The sequence below is a fragment of the Diceros bicornis genome, chromosome X (genome assembly GCF_020826845.1).
Source record: "Diceros bicornis minor isolate mBicDic1 chromosome X, mDicBic1.mat.cur, whole genome shotgun sequence".
Lineage (NCBI taxonomy): Eukaryota > Metazoa > Chordata > Mammalia > Perissodactyla > Rhinocerotidae > Diceros > Diceros bicornis.
The window spans coordinates 7,764,071-7,788,822 of NC_080781.1; the positions used below are offsets into that span (position 1 = coordinate 7,764,071).

General features: G+C 43.2%; 1 protein-coding gene across 4 annotated transcripts in view; it reads left to right on the forward strand.

Moving 5' to 3' along the window:
* WWC3 (WWC family member 3) overlaps nt 1-24,752 on the forward strand; it is a 118,539-nt gene that overhangs the window by 58,064 nt on the left and 35,723 nt on the right. For 2 of the 4 annotated variants that reach the window (XM_058535417.1, XM_058535418.1), the window contains exons 5-8: nt 811-890; nt 11,989-12,118; nt 15,086-15,232; nt 18,851-18,924. In XM_058535417.1, coding sequence (XP_058391400.1) covers nt 811-890; nt 11,989-12,118; nt 15,086-15,232; nt 18,851-18,924 — 431 coding nt within the window. The remainder of the gene's footprint in view (nt 1-810; nt 891-11,988; nt 12,119-15,085; nt 15,233-18,850; nt 18,925-24,752) is intronic. The other 2 variants (XM_058535420.1, XM_058535419.1) reach the window with 2 other exon arrangements.

Consider the following 24,752-nt stretch of genomic DNA (forward strand, 5'->3'; position numbering starts at 1 on the left):
TGGAGTTTCAGGTAGTTGGAGACCACTCTTTTAGCAACAATGTTTCATGTGTGGGATCTATGAGTGGTAAGTAGAAAGGAAGATGAGAAGAGTATTATGAAGTTTGCTAATTGTACAGTCATGCGTTGCTTCCGATGGGGACACATTCTGAGAAATGCATCGTTAGGGGATTTTGTCATTGTGCGAACATCGTAGCGTGTACTCACACAAACCTAGATGGTATAGCCTACTACACACTTAGGCTATATGGTACTAACCTTATGGGACCACTGTTGTATACATGGGCCGTCGTTGACCAAAACGTTATGCGGTGCATGACTGTAATGCATAAATCAGTACCTTGAAAAAGAAAATAGTTGCTAGTTCCACAGTTCCACATGGGTAGGAACCTGTTAGTGGTCTGGGTTTTTGTATCTAAGCAAGGCAGTTCTTCTAGGATGGCTGTTTTATATGCCTGTTCACGGGGAGAATAGATGATCCAGTGAATTGCAAGCTAATCAGAAACTTAGATGACAGTATTAACAACTGTAGACATTGGGCCGGCCCCGTGGCTTAACGGTTAAGTGCGCACACTCCACTGCTGGCGGCCCGGGTTCGGATCCCGGGCGTGCACCCACGCACTGCTTCTCCGGCCATGCTGAGGCCGTGTCCCACATACAGCAACTAGACGGATGTGCAGCTATGACATACAACTATCTACTGGGGCTTTGGGGGAAAAATAAATAAATAAATAAAATTATTAAAAAAAAAACTGTAGACATAATTTTTCACAGCTTTTTTTTTGGGAAAAAAAATGTAATGTGTCTTTAGCTTTCCAGATTAAAACGAGAGCTGACCCAGATGAAGCAAGAACTGCAGTACAAAGAAAAGGGGGTGGAGACGCTGCAAGAGTGAGTGGCCTGCGTTTCTAGAAGGGGGATCTTTCCTGTGCTGATTTCCTTTTGTGCTGACCTGTTTGGTGCCTGGACATGTGTCCTAAAGCTTCATGGATGTCCGCTTCTGTGCTTTCATTTATGCTCACTGTTTCCCGGTCCTACGCATCAGAATCTCTCTTTTCCTTGAAGATACTTACTTCTTTAAATGGAAATACTTGGGAAAAAAGACCTTTGTTTTATATTTATGCACATTCTCGATAGCTGCACTGTCCAAGACACACATGGCTGTTTAAATTTGAATTCCAGTTTTGTTAGTTTTAGTCTCTTAAGTTTTTTATTCTAAAATTTAAATTAATTGAAATTAAATAAAATAAAAAATGTAGTCCCTAACTCTTAGAAGCCACATCTGAAATGCTCAGTAGTCACATGTGGCTGGTGCAGATTTTCTCTATCTCCTCGCTATTGTCATTTGGGACCAGATAACTCTTTGTGGTGGAGCTGTCCTTTGCATCATAGGATGTTTAGCAGCATCCGTGGCCTTGACCCCCTAGATGCTGGTAGCACATTCCCACCCGGTTCTGACAGCCAAAAATGTCTGCAGACATTGCCAAGTGTTCCCTGGAGGGCACATTTGCCCCCACGGGAGAACCCCTGGGCTAGTGGCCACTGCATTGGACAGCACAGATAACAGAACATTTCCATTATCACAAAACAGTCTATTGGACAGTCTGATCTATAGGTCTTCCTCCTGTTGGCATCTTTACAATTAGAACTTTATCCCTACTAAGAGTTTGGGGATGAATTTCTTATTATTTGTGAGCTATATTAAGTCAGCAAATCCAATGAACAAAAGTTATTTTATAAATGGTGATATTGTTGGGCTGAAAGAATTAATTTTCTTAAGAAAGGGTACTGAATGCTTGTTGGTAGAGAGTCCATTCTCCCTCCATTCAGAGCCTGGCTTTACTTGCTGAATTTGGGCATATGCTTCACACCTTCTGTGCCTGCTTTTCTCATCTGTCAGTGGGGATTGCATTAGCTCAGGCTGCTATAACAAAACACCATAGACCAGGTGGCTTAAACAGCAGACATTTACTTGTCACAGTTCTGGAGGCTAGAAGTCCAAGATCAAGGCGCTGGCAAAGTCAGTGTCTGGTGAGGGCCTGCTTCCTGGCGTGCAGAAGGCTGCCCTCTTGCTGTGTCTTCATGTGGTGGTAGCGGGGAGCTCTGGTCTCTGATGTCTCTTCCTTTTCTTATAAGGATACTAATCCCATCATGGGAACCCCACTCTAGCTCTACTTTAGACCTCATCTAAATCTGATCACCTCCCAAAGACCCCTATCTCCAAATACCATTGCATTGGGGTTAGGGCTTACCATAGGAATTTTGGGAAGACACGAACATTCAATCCATAAACAGCGCTCATTGGGCTAAATTATCCAGAGGGTAGCACTAGTGCCTGCTATGTAGTCATCTGTCAGCAATGGCAGGGATCCATGTGGTTACAAATCTCAGGAAAGGTGCCTGAGAGCAGCGTGCCACTCTCTTACATCCTGTGTGCAGACAGAATGATAGTGTGTCAAAGGTGACTGCAGTATTGCTCTTTATAGGGAGGTAATACAAGAATGTGAGTGTTTGACAAACGTAATTATCTTAGCCTCATATAAAGGGTAAGTACTGGACACGTCAAACCCTGTTGTTTAACACTGGGTTGAGATTCACTTTCTTAATCATCCAGGGTTGGTTTGGTAGATGATTGGTTTGTCCGTTTCTTTCTTAAGGGCATATTATAGGCACCAAGGGAGACATAATGGGAGGGTGAGCTGGGTCCTGCCTAGAGGGGCGTGACTTTCTCTGGCCCTGAGACACGGCCCTGCCCCCTGCAAGTCTTGCCACTCAGTGGGTTTTGGTAGGCCCGTCCACATGCTTAGTGTGGGCTGGAGTCTTTTAACCTTACTCTCGGCTTTTTGCTTTGTCTCCCATTACCCAGTGTGTGTGTGTGTGTGTGCATTCTGTGATTTGGATCCACTGGGGGTTCCTTTAATTAGCCCTAGCCACAGGATACACAGGAGTACACTAGCAGGCATCTGAGTATCTGGAGGCTGTCCAGGCTGTACAGGGTAAAATTATAGAACGTGTTTCAGGGCATTGGGAAGCACCATAGCAAATGGACAAAATAAACAGCAAAACCAGTAGCTGATATTGAAAAAGAAGCTTGATTTGCTTAAGCAAAACTTTTTTTAAAAAGCTGGACTGCTAGGACTGTCTGGTTGACTTAGAGGTTGTTCTCCTTCTTTCATTTGGCTTTCTCTCATTACCGAGAGAACTAAGCTTTCACGATGTCTCTAGATAATACCCACTTTTAATGCTAGGCATTGGCAGGCTGCAAGGTGCAGTTAATTTAATTCTCACTCGCAGAAGCTCTACTGAAGGTGATGGGTTCAAGGTGGTTCAGGAAAGCTCTGTGATCGCAGAGGACCCCTGAGTCTCAGAGGGGAGCCCTGCCTGGCGCCTTTCCCCGCCGGCTCTGGCTTCTGTAGTGGGATTGCTGGGCCCAGCGCTTGTTGCTTTGCCTGGACTCCATCACTCCAGCCATCTCCATTTCCTCACATGAAGACGAAGGGTATACTGCAACGTCAGCTTAAGACTGAACACTCTGGCAAATAAAAGGTGCCGGGGCTCAGGTGACTGAGAAAACCCCTTCCCCTTGGCATTGCTAGGAAGTAAATTCGTTTCTTTTAGTCGAAATAATTTTAAGAATAGGAAAAGGCGGCCTCGGTTTCTCCAGCTTTATTGGACAGGAAGCAGAATCCAGTATGAGAGAGTTGTGACTTTACACCTGCAGCTGGAGTGGAGTATGAGTTGTGCTTCTGCAAAGAGAAGGGCCAGTGCTGTTTGTATTTTCTTTATACTTTCCTTAGCAAGAGCCCATGTGTGGGAGCAGTGATGGTAAACATGCTCCCTGCCAAGGGGATGATTCTCACTCCCTGCCAGAGCCTGTGGAGATGCCTTCCCTGAGAAGTGAGGCTGAGGAGTGGCAAGGGGGAAGATTCTGGATCTGGCTTTGGTCTTGGGGGACCCACCCCAGCTTTCCAGATGGAGCTGCCTCAGGAGGCAGCGTTTAATCGGCTGCTGCATTGTCACTGTATATGTTCACTCTGTTCTGTGACACAACCTCACAGGAAAGAGAGAAAATATGGGCACTCATGCCATGCTTAGAATTCTTTGCAAGTGAAAAACAATCTGCCAGCCGTCCTCTGAGTTATGCAGGCTGTATATGAGACAGAAACCAGCCTCCTGGTCTTTCTGGTATTGAAGATTGGCTCTTAGGTTTGGATCGAATCATGCAGATTGGTATTATTTATTGAGAAATTTTGAAAACCTTTTTGTAAGCATTGCTAATGTGATTACCCCATGCCTGCTGTAAAATCCTCACTCCAAGCACAGATAATACATGAACTGTTGTACATAAATGGGCTTCTTGGATATTATTAACATCGATTTAAGGCAGAGACCAAAGATTTTCCTCCAGAAAATTTTCTGCTGTTCTTGCTTCCCAGAATATCCGGTGTATTCTTTTCCAGAGCACCTCACCAGGAGTTTGGTGGCTTAGAATGTTTTAAACTCGACTTGTTTATCTTGGTGAACTTTCCTGGCTAGCAAGGAAATCCATCATTATGCTTGGGTCCAAGTGAGGAAAAAAGAACCTTTTGTATTTTTTTTGAAGTCTGTGTATGTTGTTCATTTTTGTAGATGGGAGCTGGCCATGAGCACAGTCTCTGGGTTAACGATAGAATATGTACTTGTGTGTTTGTGTGTGCATGCGTGTGTGTGTCTATAATATATATAAACTTTTAATGATGGAAAATGTCAAACATACACAAAAGTAGAGAGAATAGTATAGTGGAACCCTCCTGTACCCCTCACCCGACTTCAACAACTAACAACACAACGGCCAACCTTGTTTTGTCTGTCACCCTGCCTCATCCCCCAAGCTCTTACTGCCTTATTGAAGCAAATCCCAGAATGATATGTAATCCATAAATATCTCTCCTAAGGTTAGGGACTCTTTTTGAAAACATAACTATAATACCTGTTAATCCAGCTTAATAGTAATCTCTTAGTATCATCCCTTCTCCAGTGAGTTTTCCCATTTCTCCAGTTTGTTTGAGTCCAGGTTCAGACGAAGCCCACCCAGTAAGTTTGGTTGGTGTGTCTCTTAATCTCTACTCCTCTCTCCTTTTTTTTTTTTTTTTTCCTTCTGGCAATTTATTTGTTGAAGAAACTAATTTGTTTGCCTGACACTGGATTTTGCTGTTTGAATGTGCATGGTGTCATTTACCATGCTCCTCTGTCCCCTACTGTTTATGCAAACTGTTGTAATTAGTTTGAGAGGCTTCATCTAATTCAAGTTCAGTTTCTTTTTCTTTCCTTTTTCTGGGGGTAAGTATGTGTTGTAGGTGGTGGTAGCACTTCTCTCAGGAGGTCCACACTTCAGTTGTCTCTCTTTGTGCTGTGAAGATTGTTGGTGGGTTCTGGCATTGTCAGCTGGATACATCCGTTAATAACGTTTCCCATCAGCTAGTTACCTAATGCTGTGCACGTGTAGATAGGAGAGATTTCAGGCTAAGTTCCCAAAAGTGGATTTGCTGGGTCAGAGGGTGAATGTATCAGTTGTATTGTTATATATTGCCAAATTCCCCTCTCTAGAGATTACACCATTTTGCATTCCCACCACTATTGATGGTGGGTCCTGTTCCCATGGCTTTGCCAACAGAATGTGTTGTCAGGCTTTTGCATCTCTGCCAGTCTCCTACCAGAGAGAGAGAATCTCAGTGTAATCGTCATTTACATTTCTCTTGAGGCCCTTTATAAAAGACTTCAGAAAATGGGAACAATGTTTACAAGTAACAAAAATCTTCAGAAAAACTGAGCTTTTCCAATGAGAGCTAGTTGGCTCTGCTGCCCTAAAGTTTCTGAAGCTTGGTTTGAAAAATTATCTGAGTGTAACTTGTTACTAGCATCCAGGGGCAAAGGGGGAGGACTCAGAGCTAGGAAGTATGCAATTTCCCGAATGGCTGATGCATAAGAAGGTGCTAAGTGTGCCCACGGGTAGGGAGGGATTTCCCTCTCTAGTTATTCTAGATCTCTGGAGATCTGGAGTGTTCCTCGGGTTAGATTCCGAGTTGTGCTGCAGCCAGGAAGCTCAGGTAACATTGCTTCACCCTGAGTTTCCCAGGCTCTGTGCCATCGAAGCCGTTTTCCGTCATCACACCTGTAATGTCCCTGAGTGCTGGTGTGATGGCCAAGACGCCTTGGGGGAGCACTGTCCTGACCGCCTTCTTACCGTCCGTTGTTCCCGGTGTGCTGTTTCCACCCTGGCACCTGTTCTGTCCTCACAGCTTCCGCCACAACCGCTTGGGTGAGCCGCTGCTATGGCTCACCATTCCCCCACTTAGCCACGGGCTTCTTTTAAAATGACTCCTGCTTGTGGCCCCCTGTGGCTCTCTCTCACTTAGAATACAGACTCGACTCTAGATGAGGTGGCCCTATCCTGACCTCGTTTCCCCCAGTCTCACCCTCAGTCACCTACAACAACCCCAGCCACCCTGCTGGCTCTCCGCACTGGAACTTGCAGCTCCCCGGGCCTGGAACACTCTTTCCCCCAAGTCCTTGCATGCCTGTTCCTTCCCTTCTGTGCTTCTCTGAACAAATGACATCTTGCCAAGATCCTTGCTTAACCACTGTAGCTGACAAGGAGCCCCCTCTGTCACCCTCTATCCCTGAACCTGACTTTGTTTTCCTTAAAACACCCATCACTGCCTGACCTGAGGATTTGTTTTTTTGTTGTCTGTCTCCTTGACTAGCGTAACGCTGCACGAGGACAAGGACTTTGCTTTGTTCCCTGCTCGGTCCTCAGCCCAGACACATCCTTAGCCCAGAATGAAGGGACTGGGGCCGGGTGCCCTGCGGAGTGGCTGATGTCGCTGCTCCTGCCACTGGAGGTCTCTGCAAATTGGCCCAGGAGCCTTCTTAGCAATTGCCCTATAGCATTTCCTTCTCTTCTACACATTGTGTTACATTGTGTTTTAAGAAATCTTGTTTCTTATTACTGCTATTCAAATCACAGAAAGGGGTGTTTGCTAAATGTTCCAGCAACCAGTTTCCATGAGGTACTTTCTTAGCTACTGGGTAAGCCTCTTTGCTTCAAGCCTTTTAATTGCTTGATGAACTTCTTCCCTATTGATATGGTATGAATGAAGTTAAACCATAGGTCTCCTTAAATAAGGGTGACTACACTCTCCTGAGCATTCGATACCAGGATGAGGCAGTATTAGGTATTGGAGTTAGCCTTTTCTGTCCAAGGAGATTTAGTGGTTTCGGAAGAGAATGGAATTGTTCACAGTTAGAACAGGCTTAAACCAACAATGTCCCATTAACATAGCACATAAGGTACAGCCCGTGTGAAAACTCTGGCACTGCTCAGATAACAGTAAAACATACAGAAATGGGGGCGAAAACAAAAAGAGCATTGTTCGTGGTTGTGGGACAGGTCTGGTGTTCTACACAGGACCTGCTGTTGATAGAAAGCTGCCGGAAGCTTTCTGAGGTTCATTCAAGCCTCCTTGCCAGAGCTGGTGATGTAAAAGGTAGAAGCTGTAACAAAACTTCTCATTCTTTTGGGTTGTAATGTGTGGTATTAACATGGAATGTCTTTAGAGGCCTGGCAGTCCTTTTCTTCAAGATGTGGGTGTAAGAAGTCGTTTGGGTTTATTTTTGCTAGTGCAGTTCTCTTGACATCTTAAACAGAACAACAAATATGGAAACTTTAGGGCAACAGGAGGTAGAGGTTGATAATAAACATCTCTAAAATGCCTTCTCAGCGGTACTGCAGTCATCATTTGAAGCTGTACCTTCTTTTCTCTCTAACCATTTCTTTCAAAAGTAGACCATAAAGAGCACCAGTTTACTTTGGGACAACATTTGACTGGCTGTGTGGATGGCCTTCAGGTTTGATATAGGGTGAGTTTGGAGGCCTTGACTTTGAGTGATTGCTAACCTGGTGATGAAGAGGATGAGTGCTGGTGGGAGGGGCCCCCATGTGACCCTCACTGTACCTCTTACTGGCTGTGTGACCCTGAGCAAGTTACTTAACCTCCCTGAAGCTGCTGCAAAATGTTGAGGGGTGAAAAGTAAAGACTGTGTGGTCTGTGTACTGGATTTTTTTAATACTTAGTCTTAGTCCATTTGGGCTCCTATAACAAAATACCACAGCCTGGTGGCTAATAAACAACAGAAATTGATTTCTCACAGTTCTGGAGGCTGGATGTCCAAGATCAGGATGCCAGTATGGTCAGGTTCTATGTTTGATGAGAGCCAGCTTCTCAGTTCATAAGTGGCCATCTTCTCGCTGTAACCTCACGTGCTGGAAGGGGCAAGGGAGCTCTCTGGTGTCTTTTTTATGAGGGCACTAATCCCATTCATGAGGGCTCCACCCTCATGACCTGATCACCTCCCAAAGGCCTCACCTCCTAATACCATCACACTGAGCATTAGGATTCCAGCATGTGACTTTTACGGGGACATAAACATTCAGATCATAGCACACTGCATAATAACTTATGTCCTTATTAGTACCACCTTTTGTTGAACAGTTATCAATTTTCTATCATTTTATTCAAGATGTATAAGCACTGTCTTGAGCTCTTAATTAAAATTAAAAAAAGAAAAAGACAGTTCCTTGGCAGTTGCAGATGTTATGATTTTCTTTATGATATGAAACATATATTGATATTTTAGAAAATACCAAATCATTGAGTACATCCTCTGAATTTGACCAAAGTTCTAGATGGAATTTGAAAAAAGGGAGAAAACTCTCAAATAAATGAATTTTGCAGATGTGAAGGAAGAGGTTTCCTGTCCATTGAAGTTTTTGTTAGATGAAAGTTTATCACAGTTGACAAATGGCAGTGGTTTAAATTCTGCGAAATGTTGCTTGCCCTTGTAAAAGCACGTGGACCCTACGTTGGCCACTCGGAGCGGAGTACACCTGTGGTATCAAGGGGCATGGCTGCACCTGGTGATCCAAAGTGAACTTGAGAATTGGGAGATGTAGGTTTGCATCTCGGCTCTGGCAGATCTTAGCTTGTCGTCTTGGCCACTTAGTTAATCTCTCTGAGCCTCAATTTTTTCATTATAAAATCTTGAGAAGATTATGCTTATCTCATAAAGCTGTTGAAGGGATTAAATGAGGTGACAAACTAAAGCATGCAGCAAGACCCTGTCACCTAGTAGGTGCTTAATATATTGAATTATTTTAACATACTATTTATATAATATAACCAAATAATATATACTATATAAAATGTTTATATAAAGTTATATTTATATAATATATAATAATCCTTTTTATAATTATATGTTCTACAATAATGTATAACTGTTTTTAAATAATAGTATTTCAAAGATTCCTAGAACTTCGAGATCATGCTTTCTAATAGCTTTCACACTTTGTTAACAGTGGAATTTTTTTCCGTTCCTTCCCTGCAAATGACATCTTCTATGGAACCAGAATATCTGAGACCGAGCAAAGGGGAGGTGCTTACTGGAGCAGGGGTGAGGGTCCCCAAGCCTTAGGTGGGCTCTCCCCTTAGCTACTGCTGCCCACCACGCCAGGACACCCTCGGAACAGGGTGACAACAGCTGCTCTAGGCCACTCTTTGCTTTTCTTCGAGGTCTCAGAGCCACTTGGGTAAAGCTAAGGCCAGAGCCCGGGACCCTGGTCTCCCAGTTGAACTTCTGTTCTCCTAGGCGCTCTGCAGTGTCCACCAGTGGGATGAATTATAGGGCTGCTGGTCCGTCTCCCTGATGGGAATTGGGGCCTGTTTTCCTGGGTTTACTAATGGCCACGCTTAGGCTTTATACCTTCCAAAAGGGATCAGGAAATCACGACACTGAGGTATAAAGCTGGAGCTCACGTGGCTGTTGCCTTGCGTGGCAGCCTTAACAGTGGGTGTGTGTCTAGACTTCTGTGGCGATTTTTGATTAGCGTTGATTTTCAAGCAATTGAAAAAATTTTGTTCGGTATAGTAGAGTTTCATTTCTCTATAAGGCTGTCAGTGTCGAGTGATGATCTTTTTGCTGTGTTTTTTATTCTGAGGGAACCAGTAGACTTGGATAGCAGAGGTGCTGGTCATTGACTGTTACAGAGAAACCAGGCTTTTCTGGCCTCAAGTTTTTGGTCTGGAAATGATGTAATCCTTTTCTACAGACTTCATCAGCCTCTGTGGGTTGTGGTTTGTGACATGAAATGAGATGTATTGGAGAGCCTTTTATCAGAAGATGAATACAAGGAGACATTATTATAAGTCCAGATTTTCTCTGCAAGAAAAGTTGGGACTTCTTTGGCAGATGTAATGCTGTGAGGTGGATGGCCTTTTATTTCTGCCTTGCATTAGAGACTCTTGATTCTCCATACAACAGCCAAAATGGAAAAATGTATGGCCAGGCCATGTTGGGATTTAGGGGTGTCACCATTCAATGTGTGGGATCCTGTAGTGTGCCTGCACCCACTGTCCATGGAAGAGGACTCGGGACCAGTTTTCATAAATGTTTTCTCTGTTGCTGATGGCCATCTTAGCAGTGCTGTGGCACCCAAGAGCCCTATTCCACGGCGGGGGGGAACGGTTTCCTGCTTGTTTTCTTTGTCCTTCTCTCAGTCCAAGGGTGCTGATAGCTTAGGTCACCTGCGGGGCTGAGTTTTGCTGTGAGTGGTGACATATGTGGCCAGGAATTTGTCGATGATAATAAAGTACCAGAGTTGTGAATTATTTACTTTTTCTCCCATGAGTAAGTAGATTCAGCATTATCCTGGTGATAACAATAATAATAATAATAATAACCACCACAAACACTACATGCCAGGCCTCTGCCAAGTAAGCCCTTGCCTTACATTTCCTCATTAAATGGAAGAAACATTCTAAGTGTCCCATTTGAGACATGAGGAAACTGAGGTTTACAGAGGTCAAGTGATTGCCTAGGGTCCCACTGTAGAGCTGGAGTGTCACTCGCACTCACCAGTGTGCCAGGATGCTTTTTTGAGTGGAAAATGAGGGAGTTTGGGGTGACCGTTAAGGATCCAGATTTTCAGGTGACACGGGGGAAACAATTTAGAACCAGAACCTATGTATTGGTGGATCTGGAACCTGAAACGGAAGCTAATGACTTTCCAGAGAAGGAGTTCATTCCATTTCGGGACCAAAGTATCCGAACTTCTTTAGCCCTGAGGGCTTCCAAGGCTCAAGACTTAGCTATGGAAGACTCGACAAAGGCCGTGCTGCAGGAGACTGCCTGCTCTTTGAAGGCCAGAGCAAGCCTTGTCTTGGTCAGTGCTCCGCTTCCACCACCCAGAACCAGGCCTCGTGTGCACAGGGGCGGGCTGGCTGGAAGGAAGAGAGGATGGGAGGGAAAGAAGGAAGGAGGGAAGGAAGGATGAGTGGATGTTTGTATTGAAGAAAAGAATTGAGAAGGTGAGTAGTAGAGTGATAAATAAGAACCAAAAAGAGATAAAGAGAGAGAGAGACAGGAGACATAGAGTTTCCAACTCCCCACCCCCCAAGAGTTTCCAACTTTTGTACAAGACATCATTATTGGAAGGTCACTATTTTCTCCTGTTTCCCATATATTCTCCTTGCACACAGATCTCATTCATGTGTATTTAATAGACAGTTTTGACCACTAACCCAGATGCTGGTAGTAAACAAATAAGACATGATCCTCCTATCAGAGAGGGGAGTTTAAAATCTCTGGGAATTACTCAAGCCAATGACCTCGTTGCCTAATCATTAGTTGAGGACACAGGAATCCTGACTTGAACGTCCTCACTTGCATAGGATGCTCCTGGAGCACAGGAAGTCATCCAGCAGCCAAGCCTCATCTTGTGGTGTTTTCCACAAACAAGGAAGGTTCTATAGGATCTTTAGTTTTCTTTGCCAAAACATTGTTTTCAACTCTTTCCCACCTTTCTATGAAGCTTCTGCGTTTTTTGTTATTATTGTTTAATGGAATGTTCTCATCTCGCGTGGAATGACTCTTACTTTTCCTTTTTAACCAGGATTGATCGTAAGATGTCAAGTGCTCATACCAACTACAAACTGGATGAGGCACAGGCTATAATGAGTGAGCTCCGGACCATCAAGAAAGCCATTTGTACAGGCGAGAAGGAGAGACGGGACCTGATGCAAGTAAGTGGCCCAGATGCTCTTCAGATCCCGTGTTCATTCATCTGCCTGCCTGCGTGTCTATCTTTCTTTTATTTAAAAATTTGAAAAAATATATATTATATATTTATTATATTCGCAATTCATATATATTTTTAAGACACATGTATATACAATATTATATATGTGTATATATTATATATGTGTGTGTTTGTATAAATATTTTAAAATATGTATATTAGTTTCCTAGAGCTGCTATAACAAAGCGCCACAAAACGGGTGGCTTAGAACAACAGAAACTTCTCTCAGAGTCTAGAGGCTAGCAGTCTGAAATCAGGGTTTTGGCAGGGCCATGCTCTCTCTGAAGGCTCTAGGGGAGGGTCCTTCCTTGCCTCTTCCAGCTTCTGGTGGCTGCTGGCACTCCTTGGCGTTCCTTGGCTTGTAGATGCATCACTGCAGTCTCTGCCTTGGTCGTCACATGGTGTTCTCCCTGTGTTTCTGTGTCTCTATTTTCTCTTCTTATAAAGACACTGATTGTTGGATTAGAACCCATTCTAATCTAGTTGGATTAGAACCCATTCTCATCTTAACTTAATTTTATCTGCAAAGACTCTGTTCCCAAATAAGCTCACATTTACAGGTTCTGGGGGTTAGGACCCGAACATATCTTTTTGGAGGACACAGTTCAAGCCACAACAATGGGTGATACATTCATATTGTTCAATAATCAAAATAATTTGGAAAGTCTATGATAAGAAGAGAAGTCTCACTATCACCCCATTCTCTCACCTCCCGTTAACTACTTTTCTTAGCTCCTTGTGTACCGTCCAGTGTTTAGGCAGACACATGAAAGTGTGAACACATGTTCAGCCGCTCTCACGGAGAGCTGGGACTGTGCCTCTTCTTCTACACTAGCTTCCTCACATAATGGTAATACCCTGTACCTCTTTCCATATCTGTACACAAAGAGCTGCTTCATTCCTTGATATGGCTGCATAGTATTCTACCATGTGGATAGATTTAAATTATATGGCTGGGATCATTGTAACTTTATACTGTTTTATTTTTTTGCCCCTTGAACTCCTGTAGTTTCTGTTATTTTTAGAAAAAGCTGGGGGTTTGCACATGGTTGTGCACTGGTCTATTTGCTCAGTGCTGGAATGCAGTCAGTTGTTTCTGTTATGGCCTTGATTTTTTGCTCAACACACTAAGTGTGCACCTAGCATCTGGTGGGCATTTGTCTAGATTCTGCAGAATGTGAGACATGGAAGAACATGTGAAGCAAAGCTCAGACTCATAGGCCAAATGAGACAAGTGCACAGATAGCTGCCTTGCACAGCAGCACTTCCTGAGGTCAAGGACAGGAGAGACTTGTGGAGTGTCCCCATGGTGCTCGTTAAATTGCAGCTTACGGGCCCCACCCCAGGCCTACTGGATGAGAATCTCTGGAGGTGGGACCCAGAAATCTATTTTCAGATGCCTTCTCCAGGTCATGAGAGGTAAATGGTCAATTGTTAGATTTTCTCCAAGCACTGGTAGCAAAAAGAACTGCCATTTACTGAGGCCTCTGCGGGCATGGACAAGGGACTCTGTGGACATTACCCCTCTAATCCAAGCCCAAACCCCACAGATGAACTGGGTGGTATTTCACCTCGGGGACATGGAGGCCTTGCCCCGAGAGGTTGAGCTGGCCTCCTTACCCTGGCCTTTCTGAGTGTGCAGAGCTGGGGCAAGCCACCCACTTGCCTCGAGTGGGTTCCCTACCATGGAGGCTAGAGATAGAATTTCTGGAAGAAGCTTCAGACCCCACCATCTTCTCTGAGAAACTCCAGAAAAAGATATGGGCAGCATCCTCTTCTAGTAAAATCAAATAAGTTGTTTTGTCTTTCTTATATGAACTTAGCAATATTGGCCTATTCCAAGACGCCTTTGTCTTGATCCAGAGCCAGCTACGTGAGTTATTCTGCACCTGGGCATTCTGGTATCTGCAGAAATATCTGCTGAAGAAAAATACATCCAAAAGTCTTTTAAAAAATCATAGAAAATCTGATTTCTCTTTAACTTTCACCCAAAGAGGTTTCATGTGCCAGAATACACACTTACACTAATTTTTGGCAAACTAACATCCATATGAGATGACTTTTGACATGTAGAATTATGACTGAAAAATCAGGTTATAAAAATACATAAGCATTGTCTGGGAGCCATTTTCACCTTCTGTGTGGTTTATAAAGTTCTCGAGGTAGCATTTGTGTCTGTCAGACTCATTTATTGATAGAACATTTTGGGTGGGAAGCATTTACTCCCCCCAGCTTTATTGAGGTATAATTGACAAATAAAATTATATAAATTTAAGGTGTACAATGTGATGATTTGATGTACATATACATTGTGAAATGATTACCACAATAAGGTGAGTTAACACCTCCATCACCTCACATAGTTACCTTTTTGGGGGGGTGGTGAGGACTTTTGACATCTACTCTCTTAGTAACATTCACGTGTACACTACAGTATGGTTAACTATAGTCACCATGTTGTACATTAGGTCTCCAGAACTTATTCGTCTTATAACTGGAAGTTTCTACCCTTTGACCAACATCTCTCCATTTCTCCCATCCCCCAGCCCTTGACAACCACCATTCTACTCTGTTTCTATGAGTTTGGCTTTTTTGGAGGGAATGCTTATTTTTTTTCTTTAGGAAATTCGAAGGTTTAAAAAACAGTAAAAATGGTACCACAGTTGTTCTCTATTTTATTCACGTGCTGCCAGGAAGACTCAATTGCTATCCGATTTAAGTCACTGAGCATTTTATTAAAGGTGCACACGGCGATAGACATTTCTTTTCAGTCTAATGAGGATGGGGGTTGGAGTGGGTCAGCTGCCTAGTAGTGAAGCTGCCAACTGGGAACCAGGATGAAATGAGTGCTTTTAGAGGGAAGAGAAGCCTTACCATCGCTGTTCCAGTAGCTTGTTTCATTCTATTCCAGAGCCTGGCCAAGCTTACTGATGGCTTCAAGAATAGCTTTTCTCTCACCGACCCTCTGCAAGAGTTCCCTCACAATCCAGGCACGCTTGGTGATTCTTTACCTCAGCAATTCTGCGATGCTGGGTCTCAGACCGACATCATCGGAGAGGTATGCTCACGGGGGGAGAACTGAGTATGCCGACAGAGAAAAGGGCTGCTTTCATGTTGCTGTCACTCATTTGGTTTGGTTTTCCATTTTCTCTTCAGAAATGTTTTGACTTTAATGCCATTAAGTTTGAAGAAAAAATATTGTTTCTCACATCTAGCTGTGAAGGTTCAGTGGCCCAGGATGCAGTTGAATCACTTATTACCTCTATCCTTGTGATTTGGATTCTTAACAATGGCAGAATCCTTTTGAGAGTTGAGTTTAGATGTTTTTTTGACACACATATGACTTTTTAGAGCATGCATCAGCTAACTTTTTCTGTAAAGGTCCAGATAGTAAACTTTTTAGGCTTTGCGGGCCATGACGTCTCTGCCACAACTACTCAGCTCTGCTGTTGTAGCGCAAAAGCAGCCATAGGCGATATGTGAACAAATGGGCATGGCTGTGTTCCAATAAAACTTTATTTACAAAAACAGATGGTGGGCTGGATTTGGCATGCCAGCCAGCGTTTGCTGATCTCTGGCTTAGACCAGAGATTTTCAAAGGCTTTGTGGCTGTGTCACCCTTGGGTTATACTTTGATGCTATTTCCTATTCTTCTAAAAGAATGTCAGGAAATTGAATTGAATTAAAATTAATTTTGTTTGGGACTTGGAGAAATTTCATATTGCCCCTTTTGATAATTAATGAAGCCTTGAGTTAGCCACAAAAACAAAGTTGGCAATCATCGTTTGAAGCAGGATGGTGACTACTTAAAGACACTACTGTTGTAATGTCACCGAGTGAAGTTTCACATTTATTTGTTATAAATGGAAAAGCAGTTTGGACGGCTTCTTTTTCTTAGGGCTTATTAAGTAAAGATGAGATATCAATGGAATGCAGAATGCCCTCCCCAAAATTAAATAAATAAAAAAAGTAAAAAAAAAAAAATAGGAAAAAAACCATTGACAAAAACTGGGTTTTAAATAATGAGCTAATATTATGAAATTTTGGCAAGTAGTGCCTCTTTGAGGGGAGTATAATATAGTAAACAGCAGCTCTTTATGTTGTGGGTGGGCTGGAACAGCCTTATTTTCAGTTTTTCCCTCATTGTTCTCAAAAGTACACTTGGATATTTTTGACCAGGCATCTTTGGTTTAAAGAATGTGGTCACCATCTATATAACATACAGAGAAGAATCTGTAAGTCAGAAGAGTCACTGAATTCCGTGAATAATTCATTGCTGCTTATCATAAGGTTAGAATTAGAATTTAGAGACTCTTAACTAGTTTGAGAGAAATAGGTAAGATGGAAGGTTCTATAATGATTTAGGTAAGACTTTCTAAAAATGTCAGGTGGGGAGTGGCTGGTTATGTTGTTGCAGTAACTCCAGCAGTAAATTATCATTGTTTATGAGTTTACTGGGACTGGCTCTGGGTTGGCAGCTTCATAGCTGTTAGCTCAGTTTAAGTAGTTGTTTCCATCCCCTTTTGACAGATGAGGGGATTGAGTTGCCAGGTTCCCTAAGGTCACGTAGCCAGGGAGAGGCAGGTCTGGGTTTGAGTCAACATCTCTGGTTGTTAAACCACTGTGCTTTCTACTACATCATGTTATTATAGAAAAATATATCAAAAAGCTATAACCATATTAGTTAGTGATTGCTGCATAACAAATTACCCCCAAACCTTGCATCTTAAAACAGCACACTTTTATTATCTCACACTTATATTGTGAGTCAGAAGTCTGGGAGGGGTCCTCTGCTTCAGGGGCTGTCACAAAACTGCAATCAAGATATCAGCCAGGGCTGCTGTCTCATCTGAAGGCTTGACTGGGGAAGGGTCCACTTCCAAGCTCAGATGATTGTTGGCAGGATTCAGTTTCTCACAGGTTGTTGGGCTGAGGGCTTTGGTTCCTTACCATGTGGATCTCTCCAGCACAGCAGCTTGCTTCATCAAAGTGTACAAGCTGAGAGAGTCTGCTAGCAAGATGGAAGTCACAGTCTTTTGTAACCTAATCACAGAAATGACTTCCCATCACCTTTGTGTTGTTTTCTATTGGTAACAGTCAAGTCATGGCTCTAGCCTACTCACAAGGGGAGGGGATTTCACATGGGGTGAATCCCAGGAGGTGGAGGCCATTGAAGGCCATCTTATACGTCTGCCTACTTCACTTAGTTATTGCTTTGAGTCGATTTTGTGGGATGAGTGTTGATGTAATCAGACATGCTCTTTAAGCCTGAGACTTTGCACGCACAGACTTGTAAGCAGTATAAGGCCTGACAATGGAATTTAGCAGTTAGGGTACGTGCTGTAAGGCTACGTGTGAAGGAACTGTGAGGCAGGAACCTGTTGGATCTGTTTGGCTGTAGGTTTCTTCTTTTTTGACTAAAACATCATTTTATTCTCAAAGAAGAGTATAAAAACAAAGCTTCGTGGTCTATAAACAGCTTGAGAAGAGGTTTAAGATATAACATCTTGATGAAGAGTCAGCTGGGAGGGGGTCTCTAACAAACAAGGTGATGAGGTGACATGTAGCTCATTTCTGTGTAGACAGTTTCTGGAGATGTGATGCTGCAGCCTAAATATACTGAGGAAACGAGAGGGGCATCAGATGAGGCTGTTGAAATGTGTAAAATTGTGACACATCTCATTGGAGAATGCTCAGTCCCTCATAAGGCATTTCTTCATCTTGCCATTCAAGGCGATAAAGATGTAAAGAAATTCCCCAGTGACGTGTATCAAGACTCATATCAATAAATTCATCACTAATCATTCAAGTAAATTATTTTCAAATATTTGTTGACATGAGGCTATTTCAAAAAAATACTTAGTGGCCATAACATACAGTCTAGTAAGTCTAGTCTAGTAAGATCAGATCTACAGATGGAGCCGATTTGTTGAAACTAGAGTCGTCTATTTCCAGGAAAGAAGGAAGAGGTAACCAAGGTGAGCTACAATTATCTGCCATACAGGTCTTTGTTTTGTTTGGGGATTTGTTGACTTCAGTGTAATTGGTGGGAAAATATTTAGTACAACTAGTGATCACATCGGAGCACTGCATTTTGATTCTAACTCCTAAGGTGATGTGCCCCTATTCCAGGCTTTTCCATACTGTTCTTTCTTTCCTTTACCTTGGGCTCTGTAACATGCTGTGTAACATTCAAAGGAGTCCTATAGCCCATATCTCACACACCTAGTCTGTCTTCTTCAGATCTTGTGACTTCTTAAGAGAGCATCATTCTTTTATATTTATTGAGGAATTAGAAAATATACTACACAAAATGGGATGAATTTTTTTGCCTTTGTATCAACTTTTACTGAGTAATTCCCTATTTCTCTTAAAACTTTATTTTTGTTTGGAGTTACACAATAAATAAATACACTTCCACTGTTAAAAAAAAAAAAATCCAGCAATGTCGGGAAAGCAAAAGTAAGTCTTCCCAGCCCCATGCCTAACCCCCACTGGCCAGAGGGGGCAGCCGAGTATTATTTGGTGTATTTTCCTCCAGACCTTTGAAAAATGGAAGTTGAAAGACAAATTAAAATATTTTTCATTCATGCTGAAAGTTTAAATGAATTTTCTCTTTTGGAAATATGTTTTTAATATGTGTTTCCCTTCTTTTCTTTTCTTCTGTTCCGGAAAGTTTGTCTTTGATGATAAAACAAGACTTGTCGACCGAGTCAGGCTTAATTGGCAGTATGAGGAAGCCAGAAAGAGGTAAGAAGCGCTTTTTTCAAATCTTGCCTTCTGCTTACTTCCTTTCTCCCGTGGAAAGAGGTTTAGTAGAGTTCCAAAGTGTGATGGTCTACTTTTTATCAGAAAGCACTGTCTGACAGAATACAAAATAAAGGATCTTCATTTGTGTAGCTTCTTAATATGTATAACACAGTTTCAAGTGCATTTAAAATGTGAAATTCTCAATATTGCAAACAATTATGAAGTCATGATTTAATAAAAATAGAGACTTTTTGGGCTTTCCTTATACTCTCAGGTAGTTCAGAACTTCCTCCCTGCCTGCCTCCCTCTCTCCCTCCATCTCCTCCCCCTCCCTTCCTCCCTTGTGAGCATCAGTCCCTTGGACCGATTCAGCAGAAGTGTTTTCTTTTATGTGTGGCTTCTAACTCATAGGTTAATGGAAAAAGCCACATATCTTAGTTTAAAAGACAGTTTAATAAGGATTACGTCAACAGGTGATAGCAGTACCTAATCTAGTTCATTTTGATGGAGAGAATTGAAATTCCTGTTGACCTGTGTTATAAATCATCTGCCTTCTGAAAATCGAGACTTGACCTCGTCTGTGCCTTTTCTTTTGTCTTTCCCTCCCTTCCTGCCAGTCTTGACCATAGGACACAGGCAAAACCAAGAGGCGGCACGTAATCCTCACATGGGCACAGTATTTTTAGCATGTCACATTTCTCCCCACGTGCACAGGGCTCCTGTTTTCAATATTCTGACCCTACCCTAGCTTTCATATCCTCTTTTTAGAGACTTTCTCTCTTTTGTGCCTTCTGGAAAGTCTTCAAACTAAATTATTTAAAAATATGTGTTTTAGACTGCTATGAAGCATATCTTTTTAAAAAAGTTTCTTTGGTCAATATGAACTGTTATCTTGGGGGATGGGAGTTAAGGAGCCGAATGGCAGGTGGGGTGAGGGGTCCTTTCTGGAAGCTAAATAGTGGGCCTGCTCAGTATACTGCATCATTCATGGATGTCTGGAAATCCACTTGGTTGTCTTTTTAGAAAACGTAAAAATAGCAACAAAAGCAGATCATATGACTCCCTGCTAGAGGGCCGGCTTGAACTGATGTGGACCTTCTGTTTGCTCAGAGCTTCTATACCCCATTCTTTTTGGCTTTCAAGATGTGTTCCTGGTGGGCTTTACGTTTCCACATGGACCACTGCCGAGTCTGTTCAGCCATGCTGCTTATCTCCGTGGTCATAGTCTCCGTCTGTCGTGCATTCCTTCTCTCAAGCTCGCTGCGGTTTAGCAGGGGCTGTTGTCTCATCTGAGTATCCCTCTGCCCATTCTTGCGTGTTTCTGCTGGAACTGCACAGTGTGGGTGCTGGAATTTGCTGTGCTGATTAAAACACAGAAAATAGATGGTTGCTGCACTTAGGAACGTAATTGTTACGTGTGTTGCTGTGACATTTACCAAACATAGCAAGTGATTTCTTTGTTTTCTAGAGATGGTGTCGGTATACAGTGAGTAACTTTGTAAATGTCGAGATAATACATTTGGGCAAAAAGTCGAGTATTTAAGAAAATTATTCAGAGGAGAACAATGCACTTCATCAGTATCTTTTAAATGAGAGTGTTATTTCAAGATCGCCAGAACCTCGTTAGGAAATGCACTGCAGCTACACAGGAGGGTCCTGCCTCCAGTGTCTCAACCTTTGTGGTATAGTAGGGGCTTCTCAGAAATGCCTTTCTGGGCTGCATTGGCAACATTTAAAAATCAGAGATGCCTTATAAAGACATCCTTGGTTGGCTTGCTCAAGCACTTCCTGTCCTTTTCCCACTGGCACAGTGGTTCCCAACAGGGGGAGAGGGCACTTTACTCCGCAGGGGATTTCTCACTGTGTCTGGAGACAGCTTTGGTTGCCGCAACTCTGGGAGAGATGCTACTGGCATCTAGTGGGTGGAGACCAGGGATGCTGCTAAGCATCCTACAATGCACAGGACAGCCCTCACACAGAGAATGATCCAGCCCCAAATGTCACTAGTGCCGAGGCTGAGGCCCCCTGCTCCATGCTGGAGGATTGGGATGTCTTAGCGGGGCCATCGCTGCATGGTTTCCCAACAGCTGATAGTGTGAGGGACCCCAGTAGCTTTATCCACACTCTGCTGCAGTGGGCAGAGAAGCTGGGAGATTGGGAGATTACTTCTGTCTAACACCTGCCCTGGTCCAGGTGTTTTGAAGAAATCGTGTGGTTTATGTGACACGATCACATATGGTCTTTAACCTGTTTGGGAGATAAACTCTTCCACAACTAGCAGAAGTATGTGAGGATACCAGTGGTTCTGCTGAGTGTGTGTGTGTATTTATACACACAATGTCTATACATGCACATATATGCCAGGGTCAGAAACATGTGCATATGCATGCTTATACATCTATGTACACACAACACATATTTACATATGTACATGCATACACATGTGTGTTTTCCTCTATTTTTATTACATAAATAATCTCTGAATTCATTGTTTTTGTCAAAGGCACAATCAACAGAGACCACCCATCTTCCCCCTCTCTAATCCCACCTTCCACTGTTAATGGTTTGGGGTGAAACCTTCTAGTCTTTTATCTAAACATTTAAATACATTGTGCCCAGTGTGGTTATATAGTATATGATGCAGAGCTTCTATAATGGTTATAACCATCCCTCCCTGGATAGACATCTAGATGGTTCCAATTTTTCCTTTTCACAAATAGTGCACATCTATTTACAGGCCCCAGCCTTGCAGAAATGACTGTTTCCTTGGACAGATACTTAGTAATGAAATGTATGGGTCTAAAGATATGTACATTAAAAGTTTTGATGGATACCACCAAATCACCTCCCAGAATGACTTATCCACTTTACGCTGCCACGGGTGGCGATTGAGAGCCCTGATTTCTGTACCTTCTTAGCATCATTAAATATCAGCATTCTTTGTAAATTTTACTAGACTAATGGGCAAAGATGTTCACTCAGTTGTCATGTGCTTTTCCCTGGTGAGAATAGTGCATTTTTGCACTGGTGGTGCAGTTCAACATCATTTTGTGTGACTTTTTATTTAAATTACCATGTCTGAAATTTTTTTCAGACAGAGCAGTCCTTTCAAAATATGTTACATCCCCTCATTCTTCTGTTCACAGTGGGTCTCATCCATTGAGGGGGGCGATTTCTGCCCCCCAGGGGACATTTTTGGTTCTCGTGACTGGAGAGAGGGTGCTGCTGGCATCGAGTAGGTGGAGGCCAGGGATGCTGCTAAACATCCCACAGTGCACAGGACGGCACCCCAGCGAAGACTTATGTGGCCCACAGTGTCAGTGGTGCCACGGTTGAAAAACCTTACTCTCAGGCTTCTTATCTTGCTCATAAATCCCTACGGTGCGTGGACAACAGCAGCCTACGGGAGCAGGTTTTCGGCTAACTCAGCATCAGCCCACTCCCCTGTGTTCTCCTCGGGACAGAGAATACACTGAGAAAGGGAGAGGACCCAGGACTGAGTCATGAGAGAGTCCAGTAGTTATTGTCCTAGTGAGGTTATGATTGACCAGATGTGCAGGAAAAAGTCTGAGAGAGCCTAGCTAGGAGCTGAAAGAAAAAACAAGAGGTTTTCCTGATGAAATAGTGATGATAGTTGATGTGAGTGAGTTGTTTTCAGAGCCTTTACTTGGCAAAACAAAACATTGGCAGCCCTACACTTGTACTGGCCTGTGGGAAGTGTGACATAGATGGCACTCCCTGGAATTAAGGGAGGAGAATAGCCCCTAAGACCGAGATGTCAGAGGCTCGCATTATGGTTGAGGATCATTTAGAAGGTGGATCTTGATTTTTGACAAGTAGTTTGGTGCTTTCATTGGACTTGAAGCTGTGTAAGGGCGCCCTTGAAGCATTCTTGTTGGCGGAGTCCACATCCTCCGCTTGCCAAGTCATTGACTGCAGCACCCTCTGTTGGGAGCTCCAGGTTGTGGTCCCCCGATATGGCGGCAGTGCACGTCTCCAGGCCCCATGGGGGAATTATATTCTGCCTCCAGTCACTGAAGTTGGCTCTTACAGTTAAGGCTTGACTGGTTGAGTTCCTGACTTATAGCCTACCCAGCTGTTGGTCGTGTAAATGCCTGCTGCACCTGGGCAAGGCACTGGACTCGATACACCTTGTAGCATGGTCAAGACAACCTTATGTCCCGCCAGTCCCCCCCCCCGTAGACGTGTGGAAGTTAGAGAGGGTCACAGGGGCAGAGTCACCCAGTACCAGGTCAGGGATTTTATTCCTGTTGCCTTTTCTGTGTGTTTTTTTAGACTGCCTCTAAATGAGACACCCGATCAGAACAATAATATATAGACTTGCGAAGAGAGCAGCAGTTCTTTGCCAAGAACTAAATCTAGAACTGACATTAATGTTCCAGAACCCGAGTAATGAAGACCACAGTGAAAACACAGTGGCTTGGAGGTTCAATCCAGGGACTCTCCACATGGCCACCTCCGTGAGACCCCCATGAGCATCATTGGGGAAGGGTGTTTCACATACTGGAAAGCATCATATACCCCCGTTCACCTCCCAGCGTGTGGAAAAGAATGCATCACTTAATGGCAGTGTTAGCAAAGAATAATGTCTCCTTCCCTGCTCTTTCACTCTGAGCCTAGGGAAGGTCGTGTGACCACCTCTTTTGCTGCCATGGACTTCCATCATTTTAGTGCCACAATTCAGTGTCGGGTCTTTTCGTTCTGCCACTTCACCCTTGGACCTCAGTCTCCCAGCTCGCATTTCTGAAGTCATTCCACTCTGAAGTTTAGCTTCCCTACCCTCTGCAGAACCTCTGGGTTTTGCCACTTCTAAACAGGGGAGAAGTTTATGCATTTCTGTGTGTCGGAGAAGTCATTCCTTGTGTATCTAGATTTGAGATTGCTTTTAAGAGTTGGTAAATTGTCAAAATGCAGTGTTCTGGACAATAGGGGGTTTCATATGTATTCAGATTTAAAGGAAGTTTGTGGAAGTGGCACTCATAATTCCAAGTGATGGTGTAATTTCATGGTGACTAGTTGTCTGTTTTCAACTGTGGGTCATGTGAAATGTACCTGAACAATTGCCTCTTCCTTTGCCTTCAGGAACATTGCTTTGGATTCCCAAGACAGACCTTATGATAGGAATATTTTCACATTATTGGTTGAAAGTTTTAGAATTTTTCAAAGGCAATTTAGAGGAGCAAGTCTTCTTGAAGCAATCCCAATGACGCAGATGGCTCCTTATTTTTAACCTAAGAGCGCTTGTTCCAGAACTGTGCACAGACTGTAGCTGTTTCCATGGAAACACTCGCAGTCCAGATAGGAACAAAACATTCGGCCCATCCAGTTTCTCTGTGTCTTAGCATTTGTTGCCAGGATGGGTCCTGCTGTTCATCCGTTGTCAGGAATCAGTGTAATGTTAGAATTCCAGTTGAATTTGATCAGTCACTTGGATTTTTCCTTCATTTCTCAAGTGACTATGTATCTGGGTTTTTGGGGATGGGGCACAGCTATGAGAAACAAAGGAAAGCATCCTTGCCATTGTAGCTTCATCTTCCCCGTTCAGGCCAAGAGAAAGAAGCCTGTAGACACTCTGCATTTCATTTAAAGAAGTTGCTCTCTGAAGATCTGTATGTTCAAAGGGGAAAGATGTAAGGGCAGGGAAGGATATCAGGGTATTAGGAGACCCTTCTTACACCACATATTCTAGATTCAGACTTCTCGAATTTCCAATGTAGAATAAAGAGTCGAGCTGCATGGACACTAGTTTATCAATATTTCTTTCAATCAGGTGAAGTGATTTCATCTTCCATCTGACTTAGATCTCA